General features: G+C 36.6%; 1 protein-coding gene across 1 annotated transcript in view; it reads right to left on the reverse strand.

Annotated features, from left to right (window-relative positions):
• Positions 1-14,800, reverse strand: part of Usp7 (Ubiquitin-specific protease 7) — a 747,694-nt gene that overhangs the window by 231,374 nt on the left and 501,520 nt on the right. Inside the window, exon 23 of the mRNA XM_090397965.1 lies at positions 1,259-1,358. Coding sequence (XP_090254091.1) covers positions 1,259-1,358 — 100 coding nt within the window. The remainder of the gene's footprint in view (positions 1-1,258; positions 1,359-14,800) is intronic.

The raw sequence follows: 14,800 nt of genomic DNA on the forward strand, positions 1-14,800 counted from the left end.
TAGCAATAACAGGGATGAAGCAGGAGGAAAAGAAACTTGTTCTGTGAGTTTCAAGGTATACTGTAAAGGGATGTTGGGCAGCAGCTGCACGTGTTCTAACAAACTTAGTAGTGAGTAAGGGAATTAGTGATGCTATTTAAGATGAATATTTGCAGTGGAAACATATATAGTATACACGTACTGCAGAAACCAAATGCCTGAGCAAAAGTGGGAGGAGTGAGCTGGTAAGAGATGGGTTATTAATACTTGACCATGGGAAGAGTTTATTTCGACTAGATTTGAATCCAAAAACGATTTCCATTTCTTTCTTTCTGTTATCATCTCCTTTTCTGACTGATAAATAATATCAAAATTTAAAACTTTGTTTCTGAAGAACTAAGCATATGCAAGGAACAACAATATGAACCCCAAAATATTCCATTAATAATAGGCTTGTTTTCAGTGTTTCCACTTTTTTTTAATTTTTATTATAAGAGAAATGGTTGGTTAATACCACAGATAAGTACCCAGGATATTGTTATTATGATAAATTAAGAGACTGAGTAAGAGACAAAAGAAATGCAAAAATTTATTTACAAATAGTATTAGTATAGATTTTTCTATTATCTTCAATGGCATGTGTAGAATGTTTATATTTTGCAAGTGCTATATACAATTTGCATTTTAAAATAAATTTATCTCCTAAAGAGAAATCCTAAACTATCTCCTAAACTTCCAACTTCCTTCTTTTGAACATCCTCTCCTTCTGTGTTCTAATGAATGCAACAACTGTTCTATTTTACTCTCTTGCACTCAGTCAACTTGATCTTCGGATGCATACAATGTTTTGAGCAAAAACGCACCGCTTTACATGCTAAGCAACATTGCAGTGAAGTGAAAGGAGCTTGTAAACAAGTTAGCAGTTCTTCAATGTCATGAAAACGTCATCAGAAAGGTCGATAATTTCTTCTCCCAAATTTGTTACAGAAATGAAAAAACTACACTAGAGGTGAGACCTTTTTACAAATAAAAATATCACAAAGTAACAAAGTTTTCTCATGTTACCATTACTAATTGCAAAAAATAATGCATTTTTATACATTTTTTTAAATTGTTAACTACATGATTTAAAAAAAAAAAAAAATCTTTACCCTTTTATTTATTTTATCAAATTCAGCCGCCACTAAAAATTAATGCAAAATAATCAGATATCGCTATATAGCAGATATCCTACAGACTTAAAAATTATTTTTTCAAATCTTTACAGCTAACTACATACCTGGTCATAATTCATTTTCAGGGACAGTTCCATACTAAATCCAGGGTCATTAGAGATAGTTTTATCACAGAATGTTACTTCTACCCTATAGAACAGATCCCTAGAACAGAGAAATTGATATATTATGGATATTCATAATAACAAATCTTTTAGGTAATATTCTATCAACTAAATAATACAATGTTACATAAGTTACTTTTTAATTATTAAATGATGTCATGTGGACAGGGGTAAAAGAAGTCGGCTGAATGAATTTATATGAAATAACAGAGAAATTAGTGAAAACATAAATTAGCTATATACAGGATGGTGTTCAAACCAATTTTAACTTATTGATCAGAGAGCTGTGTTAGAAATAAAACACTTGACTAAAGACTAGAGACCACAGATATGAGAGTCCTGAGAAAGATTAGGGGTATGAAGAGATGGCATCAATGGCAATATCATATTAAAAATGAGGATTTCAGGAAAGAAATTGACATTGTTAGCATCCAGGAATGTGTTAGCAGAGCTAATCTCAGGTGGTATGGTCACTGAAACAGAATGTGAGAGGAAAGATCAGCAAAACAAGTGTTCTCTACCAGGTTGGCAGAAAAAAGACCAAGAGGAAGGGATGTAGATGGATTGGTACAGTAAAAAGCACCTCAAAAGACAGAAATATAAAATCTGATAATACTGACAGATTGCAGATTAATTTGGAGGAAAATTGTTGATCAAAAGTTAGTAATGTTGTAACTTTTTCATGAAATACTATTATAATTATCTGGTACACCTCCTAAGGGAGTTTGATATAATCTGAACAGTGAATGGAACAAGGTTTGGTAATGTGGTTACATGTACAATTTTTGAAAGTGGAGAGTCATAGGATAAATCCAGAGAGCTACGGATTTCTCTGAAAGTATTTTTATTATAATTTTTTTTTTCATTTTTTTTCTTTCAAATGATGTGTGTGACCACTAGAAGATAAAAAATCTAGAAACAAGACTCAAATATTGTTTCTGTTGTAAAGGAATATAGAGTAGCTAAAGGTTGGGGGGAAAAAATAATAAATAGAATTCCAATACTACTAGCTTTGATGTTTGTGTTTAAATTTGCATTTCTGGTCTGTGTGTAAAAGAATACTGAAACAAGAATAAAACTATTATTCAGACAATGAAAGGAATTGAACTCGTAATGAGGATTTGTTTAGAGAACTGTAAAGCAAACAATTCACTCTTAAGTATTTTCCTTTCATGCCTAACTCTCTGTAGTAGGGTTAATTTTCCTGAGAATTATTTATAATGAAACTATAGAGGTATGACAAGATTAACTTTAAGCCAGAGTTTGGAGGACTGTATTAAAATGCTGTAGCTGTTTAATCATAGAGAACATATTACTAAAGGAATTTGTTTCCTTTGTTTGTTGTTTTATATATATATATATATATATATATATATATATATACAGCAATCCCCCAATTAGTGCACCTAATGCGTTCTATAAAACAGGCGCATTAATCGAAAACGCACTAATCGAATATAACAACATATGGGAAAAAGTATAATTCGTCCCTCAAATTTCTTTTTTGTACCTTAATTTTTTATAAAAGAATTAAGGTATGTCTCAGGGCCTAGTTAAAGGAAAACCACGAAGCTGAATGACAATAAAACATATTAAAAATATAAATTTTATTATTCTACTTCTTAACAAAGAATTGAGCTAACATAGTTTGACGGCCATTTTGTTTCTTTTTTTCATACAACCAATGGGTTGTGGATTATTGGTTTCAATATTTTTTTTTGAGGGGGGTAGCCATTGGCTAAGAAAGTGAGAATGTGGTTTAGTTCTGTGGTTAGGGCATTGTCATTTGAACAGATAAGTTTAGCCCAGTTGTGTAGTGTCTTAATGACTCCATATTGTTGTGAGGGGGGGGGGAGGATTGTTGGTGAATGTTTCTGCCTGTATGGGTGGGTTTTCTATAAACTGAGAAAACCAAGGTTCCATCAGGCTGGCGGGTGACTAGTGTGTCTAAGAAAGGAAGTTGTTTTTTTCATCTTCCAGGGTGAACTTGATTCTAGGGTGTTGGTTATTTAAGTGTATTAGGAGGAGAGGAGTACATCGGAGCCATGTGGCCAAATAGCGAACACATCATCAACATAGCGAAGTCATATGGTTGGTTTTTTTGGGGCAGAGTTTAAGGCTTTCTCTTCAAAAGTCTCCATATAAAAGTTGGCCAAGGGTGGGGAGAGTGGAGAACCCATGGCTGTCCCCTCTATTTGTTTGTAGAATTTTCCTTGCCAAACAAAATAGACTGAGTTCATTGTGAACTGAAATAGGGTTGTGATATCATGAGGAAATTTAGCTTGGATTATTCTAAGGATTCTTTGAGTGGGACATTTGTGAATAGGGAGGACAAATCAAAACTGACCATTACATCAGTGTTTGAGTGCAAGGTTTTCTATGCTGGCTTTGAAGGGGGCTGAGTTTTTTTGTGTGTGAAGATGTGTTGCCAGTATAGTGTGTGAGGGCTTTGGCCAAATGTTTAGCCTATGTGGGGGAATCAATGCCATCCACTATAGGATGTAAGGCACATTTTCTTTATGTATTTTTGGGAGTCCATATATACAGGGGGGGGGGGGGGGTATGGAGCTAAACTGTTTCATTTGTTAGTGACTTCTACAAACCAAGAAGTGACCTTCTTAAGGAGCCCATGGAGCTTTCTAATTTGTAAGTTGGTGGGATTGTACTCGATAGGGAGGTAAGTAACCCAATCTAACAATAGAGATTCAGCTTACCTGGGTAATCCTTTTGGTTAAGCAATACTGTGGCGTCCCTTAATCTGCTTTGGTGATTGTTATTTCCTTTTTTTTTTTTTTTATTCTTGCAGATATTTAATTTCCTTATTGGGCATGTTGGTTTTGGTGGTTTTGCTTTGGTCAGAACACAAGCCACATCCAGTCTAATATTGTTGGCGACGTGCTTTGGAAGGTGTCATATCCCGCATTCAATTTGTATCATAATGTCTTCAGTAGGTATTCTTCTTGGCACAATAGCGAAGTTGTGGCCACATGAGAGAGCATCAAGTGCATCAGGTTTCAAACTAATTGATGAAAGGTTGACTACCGTGTCGGTAGGAAGTTGTGGTTTGGAGTTCGAGTTCTTTTTTAAATTCTCAAATTTTTTCATGTGTCCTTCCCGTACTTTTTTAAATTCTTTGTCCGCAGCAGTGCACGACATGTCGTATAGGGGACACCATCAGGACTTTTAGGAGAAAGAATAGCTTTCTGCTTCATTCCTCATTTACTGTGTGTTATGCTTGCGTGCACGTCTTGTATTTAAGTTCCTGTGATAATGGCAACATGACGTTGCCGAAATATTGGAAGGGTATTAAAATTTATTTTAATGTATATTCTATTGTACGTTGTAATTTCCTTAAGCTATTTAGTAAGAATGCATAACCAACATCTAAGCCTTTCCACGAGAATTAAAAATAATTTTGTAAAATGTTTTAAATCAGTAACTAAATTATTTCATTCTAGTGAGTGATTTTTTAAAATAGTTCGCTATAAAAAATGTATAGATAGAAAATTTTTAAAAACTGTAACATTTATTTTTACACCTATATGCATCTTATAATAATGCCTATAAGACGCATATAGGCACACTAATCGAATTTAGGTATCGAAAAAAAAAAAGCCTCACTAATTGGGGGCGCATTAATCGAGGGATTGCTGTATATATTATTCCTGAACTTAAATTAAAATGGGAGGGTGGGTGAGAGAGAAAACGTGTAAATTAAAGAAATTTTTATGTCAATTACTGTATTATACATTTTTATATTTATTAAATAATGTTTCTTTTGTATATTATTAAATAGATAAAGACAAGAGAATGTAATATAAGAATTCTAATAGTCTGGGGAAAATAGCATTGCTTTTAAAGTAGATCAATATATTGGAAAGAAATTATCATCATCATCATCAAATTCCTTACATGAACCCTCAAGGGGTGTACACAATATGATAGTACTACTACATGAAAAATTTACACCATTACTAACTTCCTATCTACAATTTTCTTCCAAATCAGTCTATTACTTGTCAAGATGCGAATATTATCATTATCAGATCTTATATTTCTATCGTCTAAGGCACATTGTACCGTATCGATCCACTTATATCTTGGTCTTCTTGTGGGTCATTTTCCTGCCAACCTGGCAGAGAACACTTATTTTGCTAATCTTTCCTCGCCCATTGATGTTTAAGTGACCATACCACCTGAGATCAGCTCTGCTAACGCATTCCTGGATGCTGACAATGCCAAGTTCTTCCCTAATATCCTCGTTTTTAATATGATATTGCCATTGATGCCATCTCTTCATATCTCTAATCTTTCTCAGGACTCTCATATCTGCGGTCTCCAGTCTTTGGTCAAGTGTTTTACTTCTGACCCAGAGTTGACATTTTCAACAGCTCTGCCTATTTTCATTGTCTTTGTCTTTTTATTGCTGACCTTAATACCATATCTATTACAACAATTATTCAATTTAGTCAGGGAAAAATGCAAACTTGTAGTGGATTTATTTAGAAGTATAACATCGTCCACATAAAGCAAAGAGCTGACGTTAACATCTCCAATTCTGATATCATGTTTAATACCACTTTCTTTCATAATGTGATGCATACAGATAATGAATAACAGAAGAGATAATGTACATCCTTGTCTCACACCAGATTGAACATTAAACATTTTCCGTGTACCTCCTTCAATTCAACTGCTGATTACAACTCAAATACAGACTAAATATTGCTTGATATAATGCCCCATTAACACCATATAACTGTAGCGTATTGAATAGCTTCTCTCTTGGCACCTTGTCATATGCCTTTTCTAGATCTACAAAACTTAAATACAGATCTCTGTTATATTCCCATGCTTTCTCGACTATTTGTCGTAAAGTGAAGATCTGATCCTGACAGCCTCTATTTGGCCTGAATCCACCTTGATCTTCAAAAAGCTTTTCTCTCACAATTTTTCTCAACCGTTTCTCAAGTAAACTTGAACAGAACTTGCCAGGAACACTCAGTAGGGAAATACCTCTGTAATTCTCACATTCAGTTTTATTTCCCTTAGCACATTCGTTTTCCTCCATCTAATCCTGTGTGAAGGAGTGTTCAAAGCGTGGTCTGCCAGTTCCGACTTGCCATAGTAATAGTAGCGAATGTATCTTTCATGTTCTTCCAGGCGGATGTTCACTGATCTTCCTGTTTGCCCATAATAGGCCAAGTCACAGTCACATGGAACTTCATACACTCCTGGGTGTGCTAAAGGGTGAAGTTTATCCTTTGGCGAGCGGATCAGTGTTGCCAGCTTGACATGAGGCTTGAAGGTGGTGCGTGCGAAGGCCATGTTTCAACAATACTTTGGCTATCTTTTCCGATGTACCTCTGATATAGGGAATAGAGATGGTCATGTTGTATTCTTGTGTATTAGGGGGGGGGGGGGCAGAGTAATGGGCCTATGTAGTATTTTTTCTATTTTGTAGGGATTGTAGCCGTTGGCTAAGAACGTATGGCGCAGGTACTGGAGTTCAGTGGTCAGAGCTGTATCGTTAGAACAAATGGCTCTGGCGCTGTGTGTAAGTGTTTTTAAAATGCTGTAGTACCGTTGGACTGGATGATGATGTGATTGTTTATGTAGGTATCTTCCTGTGTGTGTGTAGGCTTCCTGTAAATAAAAAAAGATAGTGATCCATCTGAAAGGCGGGTGACTAATGTGTCAAGAAATGGTAAACAGTTATTTGATTCTTTTTCTACTGTGAAGTGAATTTTCGGGTGTTGGCTGTTTAGGTAGGTGACAAAAGCATCCAAAGTGTCTTGTCCATGGGGCCAGATGGCAAACACATCATCTACATAGCGCAACCACACTAGTGGCTTGTATGTAGCTGTGGTAAGTACTTTGTTTTCAAAGTGTTCCATGTAAAAATATGCTAACGGGGGGGAACCCATAGCAGTACCATTAATCTGTTTGTAGAATTCCCCCCCCCCCCCCCCCCCCCCCCCCCATGTAAAGTAACCTGCATTCATGGTAAATTGAAATAATTCAAAAATATCTGGGGGAAATTTAGACTTGATTAAATCAAGAGTGTCTATAAGTGGTACATTGGTAAATAGGGAGGTAACATCGAAACTAACCATTATGTCTGAATTTTTTACAAAAGTAGAGGAGTTGCCAGTAAGAGGGGCAAGCGACTTAGATAAATGCCGTGCCAGTTTATATGTGGGACTATCTATGCTATCAACTATGGGGAGTAGGGGAACATTAGTTTTGTTGGATTTTTGGTAATCCATAAATACAGGGTGTTTTAACATGAATTGGTTTCATTTTCCTGATGATTTCTTTGGGCCATGATGTCACTTTTTTTTAGTAATTTTCGGACTTTTTTCTTCTGCGACATTGTAGGGTCTCGATGTATAATGTGATACGTGGAACTGTCACATATGAGATCTTGCATTTTTTTTTATGCTCTTCTTTATTCATGATAACTGTTGCATTTCCTTTATCAGCTTTTGTAATAATAATATTTTTATTATTGTATAACTTTTTTAGGGCAGTTATTTGCTTATGTGGTATATTACTTTTTGGAGGCTTAGCTTTGTTTATAATACTTGCTATGTCTAGTCGCACGTTATTGGCCATTGCTGGCGGAAGATCGTGGATACCCCGTTCTACTTTCATCATAATTTCGAGTTTAGGAATTTGTTTGGGCGCGACGGAAAAGTTATGTCCTAAACTGAGAGCATTCTTGGCTTCTTCATTGAGTGTTTCCGACGATAGGTTTACGACCACGTGGTCTCGTCGAAATTGCGGTCGGGACTTCGTATGTTGCCGCTGTTGTAGTAGTTCAAATTTCTTTAGGTGCTTGCTTTTAACTTTTGTGAATTCTTTTTTTGCTGCAACTTCGGAGATCTGCTGTAGGACAGTCCATATTTCAAGATTTAACATGACATAACTTAGAGGGGGTAGGACATAGCTTTCCCATCGCGCCCAAACAAATTCCTAAACTCGAAATTATGATGAAAGTAGAACGGCGTATCCACGATCTTCTCCGCCAGCAATGGCCAATAACGTGCGACTAGACATAGCAAGTATTATAAACAAAGCTAAGCCTCCAAAAAGTAATATACCACATAAGCAAATAACTGCCCTAAAAAAGTTATACAATAATAAAAATATTATTATTACAAAAGCCCGATAAAGGAAATGCAACAGTTATCATGAATAAAGAAGAGTATAACAAAAAAATGCAAGATCTCATATGTGACAGTTCCATGTATCAAAATTACACATCGAGACCCTACAATGTCGCAAAAGAAAAAAGTCCGAAAATTACTAAAAAAAGTGACATCATGGCCCAAAGAAATCATCAGGAAAATAAAACCAATTCATGTTTTAAAACACCCTGTATTTATGGATTACCAAAAATCCACAAAACTAATGTTTCCCCTACGCCCCCATAGTTGATAGCATAGATAGTCCCACATATAAACTGGCGTGGCATTTAGCTAAGTCGCTTTGCCCCTCTTACTGGCAACTCCTCTACTTTTGTAAAAAATTCAATCCATTTCAAAACACTGGTTAAAAATCTAATCATAAAAAAATTCAGACATAATGGTTAGTTTCGATGTCACCTCCCTATTTACCAATGTACCACTTATAGACACTCCTTGATTTAATCAAGTCTAAATTTCCCCCAGATATTTTTGAATTATTTCAATTTACCATGAATGCAGGTTACTTTACATGGGGGGGGGGGGAATTCTACAAACAGATTAATGGTACTGATATGGGTTCCCCCCCCCGGTTAGCATATTTTTACATGGAACACTTTGAAAACAAAGTACTTACCACAGCTACATACAAGCCACTAGTGTGGTTGCGCTATGTAGATGATGTGTTTGCCATCTGGCCCCATGGACAAGACACTTTGGATGCTTTTGTCACCTACCTAAACAGCCAACACCCGAAAATTCACTTCACAGTAGAAAAAGAATCAAATAACTGTTTACCATTTCTTGACACATTAGTCACCCGCCTTTCAGATGGATCACTATCTTTTTTTATTTACAGGAAGCCTACACACACACAGGAAGATACCTACATAAACAATCACATCATCATCCAGTCCAACGGTACTACAGCATTTTAAAAACACTTACACACAGCGCCAGAGCCATTTGTTCTAACGATACAGCTCTGACCACTGAACTCCAGTACCTGCGCCATACGTTCTTAGCCAACGGCTACAATCCCTACAAAATAGAAAAAATACTACATAGGCCCATTACTCTGCCCCCCCCCCCCCCCTAATACACAAGAATACAACATGACCATCTCTATTCCCTATATCAGAGGTACATCGGAAAAGATAGCCAAAGTATTGTTGAAACATGGCCTTCGCACGCACCACCTTCAAGCCTCATATCAAGCTGGCAACTCTGATCCGCTCGCCAAAGGATAAACTTCACCCTTTAGCACACCCAGGAGTGTATGAAGTTCCATGTGACTGTGACTTGGCCTATTATGGGCAAACAGGAAGATCAATGAACATCCGCCTGGAAGAACATGAAAGATACATTCGCTACTATTACTATGGCAAGTCGGGACTGGCAGACCACGCTTTGGACACTCCTTCACACAGGATTAGATGGAGGAAAACGAATGTGCTATTTAGGAGTCGTTATAGATCTGAAAGATTATTTTTTGAGTCAGCAATGGCCTTGAAGAATTCTCCCAACCTTAACAAATATGGTTGCATTAATTTGCCAAAAATTTGGGAGACAGTTATCCTAAGAAAAACTCGTGGATAACTGCGGCTTTTTTTTTTTTTTTTTTCTCGTTAGAGGGCGCCAAAAATAGGACTTTAGATCTTTTGTCTTTTGCAATTATATTGTTTCACTCACTCACTGTCGCGTTTACATGTGTGTTGTGCTCTGATGATGCTGAGTTGAAAATCAGCGATATATTAGCATTAATAAAACATCCTTGTTGATAAAAGTGTTTGTGGTGTTGTTAATACCGTGAAAAATAAGTCATGAATCACTTCCTACTCTGCTATTCAGATCCCCAACAAGGACCAACTTTTCCTTTTTCATTGTGTCAGTTGCTTTTTCTAAAGCATCAAAAAATTTCTCCACTTCTACCTTAGTAGAACCTTCTGTGGGACCATAGACACAAATAAGTCTCATTGTCCAGTTCCCCATTCTCATATTTGCCCACATCACTCTACTTGAGACAGCCTGCCATTCGAGAAGATTAGCCTTGAATTTTTTGTTGAATACTATGGCTACTCCTCCTTTTCCTTGATTGTCATTGCCTGAATATAACATTTTGTATTTATTGTTCAGAAAGATCTCACCAGTTTTTGTCTTTTTTGTTTCAGTTGCCCCTATTATGTTAATCAGGTACTTATCTAATTCCTCAGCTAGCTCCATTTCTTTGCCATTCAGGCTTCTTATGTTGACAGTACCAATCTTTAACTCTGGTGATGTTGAGTTGGGGTTTGTTTTCAGATTTGTTCCAGTAGCTGACTTTTTGCTGTTCTCCTGGTTCCCTGGTGAAAACAACGGGGGACTTGTTTAACCAGGCAACGCCCCAGCCAGCATGAAATTTTGTCATGTTGTACTATCATTTTTTATTTTGGTTTAACCAATAAGAATACAATTTGGTCGGCTAAATCCCAAACTGCCAGCCCATCCTCGTTCGTTCAGTATCCAGGTAGATACCCAACAGGGTGCATCATGAGAAGGCGAGGATTGGACATTAGGTCAGAAGCTCTGGTCGGTTCTCCGACCAGAGCTTCTGACCAGAGGAGACCACCACATAAAGGCTATGTGGTGGTCTCCTCCCAGTTATACAGCTTTGACCCTTAAGCATCCCTGGAAAGAAATTAGAAATATTTAAATAATGCTTATGGTATCCAACCTATTATTTTATTTATGTGCAGCTTTTAAACAGTTTTTTCCAGGTGATGAGGAAGTTGACATTGATGATCCTCTCTATTATTTTAGACTGCAATGATGTTAAAACAACAGGTTAACAGGTTAATTGTAGATGGTATTGTATTCGATAGGGAGGTAAATAGCCCGATCTAACAATAGAGCATTCAGCTTACACGTGTAATCCTTTTGGTTAAGCAATACTGTGGTGTTCCCTTTATCTGCTTTGGTGATTATTATTTCCTTGTTTTTCTTTAATTCTTGCAGAGTTTAATTTCCTTATTGGGCATGTTGGTTTTTGGTGGTTTTGCTTCAAACTTACTTTTAATACTTTTCTTCTTGTATATGGGCTTGTTTCCATGCTGTGTGTGTGTGTGGGGGGGGGGATGCCAGCTGAGCATAATGTTATGTAGAGATGATAATGGGCAGGTATTTCTTCAGGAGCAAATCTTTTGAGTGCAACAGAGTATAACAGGCCAGAATATCATCAAGACCAGAAACCAGTCTGACATCTCAGTTGTTCAAGATTCTGCTGATGACTTTCTACTAGAAGGCCCCAGGAAGGATATGGAATGTTCCAAGTAAAGGAGGAGGTGATATGCATTTGTTATCTATGCATGAGAAGAATGATGCCAGGAGATCAACTTCAGAGAGCGCATCGATGAGCAGAAATTGTGCCAACAGCTTTTGCAAGAAATTTAAGACATCACATTTCTTAATCTTTTTATATTTAATTCTTCCAAATCAGATCCAGCACTCCTAATGATTGTTTTGCAAGCCTTGCAGACTTCAGAGTAGGCTGCACATGAAGCTTGGGTTTTATCTCTAGGTTTTAAATGGCCAAATGAAGGGTGTGGCACTAGAGATGACACGGGTATGAAGTTATGATCTGAACTACCAAGAGGAGGGGTCATTTCAGCAGTGTACCTAGAAGGGAGAAATGAGTACGATCCAAAGTACTGGGTATTCTAGCTGGTTGACGATCAATTTAGCTTTAGGATACTGCTTATAGCAAACAGTACAGCATCTCTTCCAGCTTAGTCAGCAAAAAAAAGAGCAAATTGAAGTTGTGGAAAAGCTTCTAAAAAACTACTATTTCTCTTTCACTCAAGATTACTTCATGCCTAAACAGCTGTTAACCTTATACAAATTGCAAATCTGCCCAGTAATTGAATACTGCTCTCACATATGGGGTGGAACTCCTACAAGCTCCCTCAAAATGCTTGACTCAATACAGAGGAGAGCAATTAGACTTATTAATGACTCATCTCTTACCCCTCCCCCATTTTCACACAGATGTTTGGTTTCTGTACAATGTGTATTCTACAAATATTTCCATGGGAAATGTTCATCTGAAATAGAAATAGCATCAGTAATCCCCACACTTAGCTCGTTGGAACACATGCAGCTGCTGCTCAGCATATCTTCACAGTGCACCTTGAAACACACAGAACATGTTTCTTTTCTTTCTCCTTCATCCCTACAACTGCTGTATTGTGGAACAGTCTTCCATTGCGTTTCCCAAGGAATACAACATACAGTCTTTCGTGTATAGGTTCAACATAAAAAGAAAAAAATATATATATATATAAATATAAAAATAAAATGCTAATTGAAATCACCAAGGAAGAAAAATGCACTGTTGGTTAGAAGGATTGTAGGAAATCGCACTTCAGAGTAAGTATTCAAACATGTCAGCCTGGCTAACCGAGTGGTTAGCATATCAGCTCTCCAGCCAAAAGTCTGCAGGTTCGAATCCTGCCATGGACATGGATGTTTGTAATTGTCTGTGGAAATACTAGTGGTGGTTGGTGGTAGATGGCATTAGTGTAGTTGTGGTCAGTTGGTCGATTGAGTGGTTGAGAAAGAGTAGGTGCCCTCCCTCGATGAGTCTTTGGACTCCCTGGACGTGTCTAATAATAATAATAATAATAATGTCAGAATACTCCTGCACCTTATAGTGGATGGAATTAATTCTCCTACATACTTATTATTGAAATACCTCACAAATCTCCTTAAGGCACACATCCGTAATTCGGATACCTACATAAAATATTCACATTTCATTGATAAATTGAAGAACATCTCGATCTCCGAAACAGACATTCATGCAAAGAAGTAATCAGCATTTTGAGAAATCTCTTCCAGGAAGATATTACTTCTCTTTTTCATCATTGCTTAAAATATAATTTTTTCTTACAGAATGAAATGATTTACGAACAATTAACAGGCCTCGCAATGGACAGCCCTCTTTCCTTCACCCCTTGTGCAGATCTCTTTAAGGAGAAACTGGAAAAGAAAATTTTGTCTCAATTAGACCCTAAACCCACAGTGTCGTGGAGGTACGTGGATGATATCTTTATTGTATGGAAAAACACTGAAAAGGATCTTTTTGATTTTCTTACCAAGATCAACTCCTTCCATCACAAAATAAAGTTCACCTTGGAACTTGAGAAGAACCAACAATGGGCAGGAATTAACATTCCCGGATATTTTAATTAAGAAAAAAATGGATGGACTCAGTCTTGCAGTCTTTTGCAAACCAACCAACACAGGTCGATATTTGGACTTCATATCTTTGCACCACATTTCTCAAAAACTGAGCATTGTTCACATGCTAAAAAATAGGCCTATCTCATCACTACAGATGATAAAAATCTCAAAGATGAACTATCCCACATATCAAAAACCCTAACAGACAATGGTTATCCAAAAAAATTCCTTATGCTGGGACAGTTTGCCACATGAAATACAAGTGACTTTTAAACCTTTAAAGACTATCCACCATTTTTTAAGATCTCCGAAAGATAGTCATGCCTTCTTCAAATATGCTGGTGTTTATAACATCCCCTGGTTCATGTGGATTAAATTACATTCTTCAGACCTCAAGAAGTTTGGAAATTAGAAAAAAAGAACACATATGTAAACAATAAAGAGAAGACAATTCTGGGTTAGCCTTTCATTTCTCGAGGACAAACCATACCATCGAATGGGACAAAAACTCCATGCCCTATTAGAGAAAGATTTCTGCTCCTGATACATAAAAGAAGCCATAACAGTCATCCGTTTTAAACACAACCTCAATAGAAACCAACGATTAATTCTACCTGATATTTGGAAGACCCTCATAAGATCATTAAGCATGCCAGAGTAAAATTTCACTGCTAATTACAGAACGTTCCTGCATAACAACAGTTGACATCATACATGCTCGTTTGATGTATGCATTCTTCTGTATTTGTAAAAAATACAATCATATTCGGTTCATTTCTTCATGAACAGTTTAAGTGTTTAAGTTGTTTTGTATCTCTTTTATTCACTCTGAAGAAGCCAAGCAGCTAAGTTGGTGAAAGTTGTTGGTATTTCTTACTTAGCCAATAAAACCCAGTTTATGTCAATTTTCTTACAATGAATATAGGCAAAAACATTGAAAAGTTCAACTGCATTGTGAATGGAGAACCTATAGAACAAGTAAAACATTTCAGCTACTTAGGGACAATTTTTACTGAAGATGATAAATTAAATATGGAAATAGAATCAAGAAAGCTAGTATGGTTGGAAGTCA

This window comes from Typopeltis vanoorti, chromosome 9, assembly GCF_054136105.1.
Source record: "Typopeltis vanoorti isolate ZY-2024b chromosome 9, IOZ_Tvanoo_1.0, whole genome shotgun sequence".
NCBI lineage: Eukaryota > Metazoa > Arthropoda > Arachnida > Uropygi > Thelyphonidae > Typopeltis > Typopeltis vanoorti.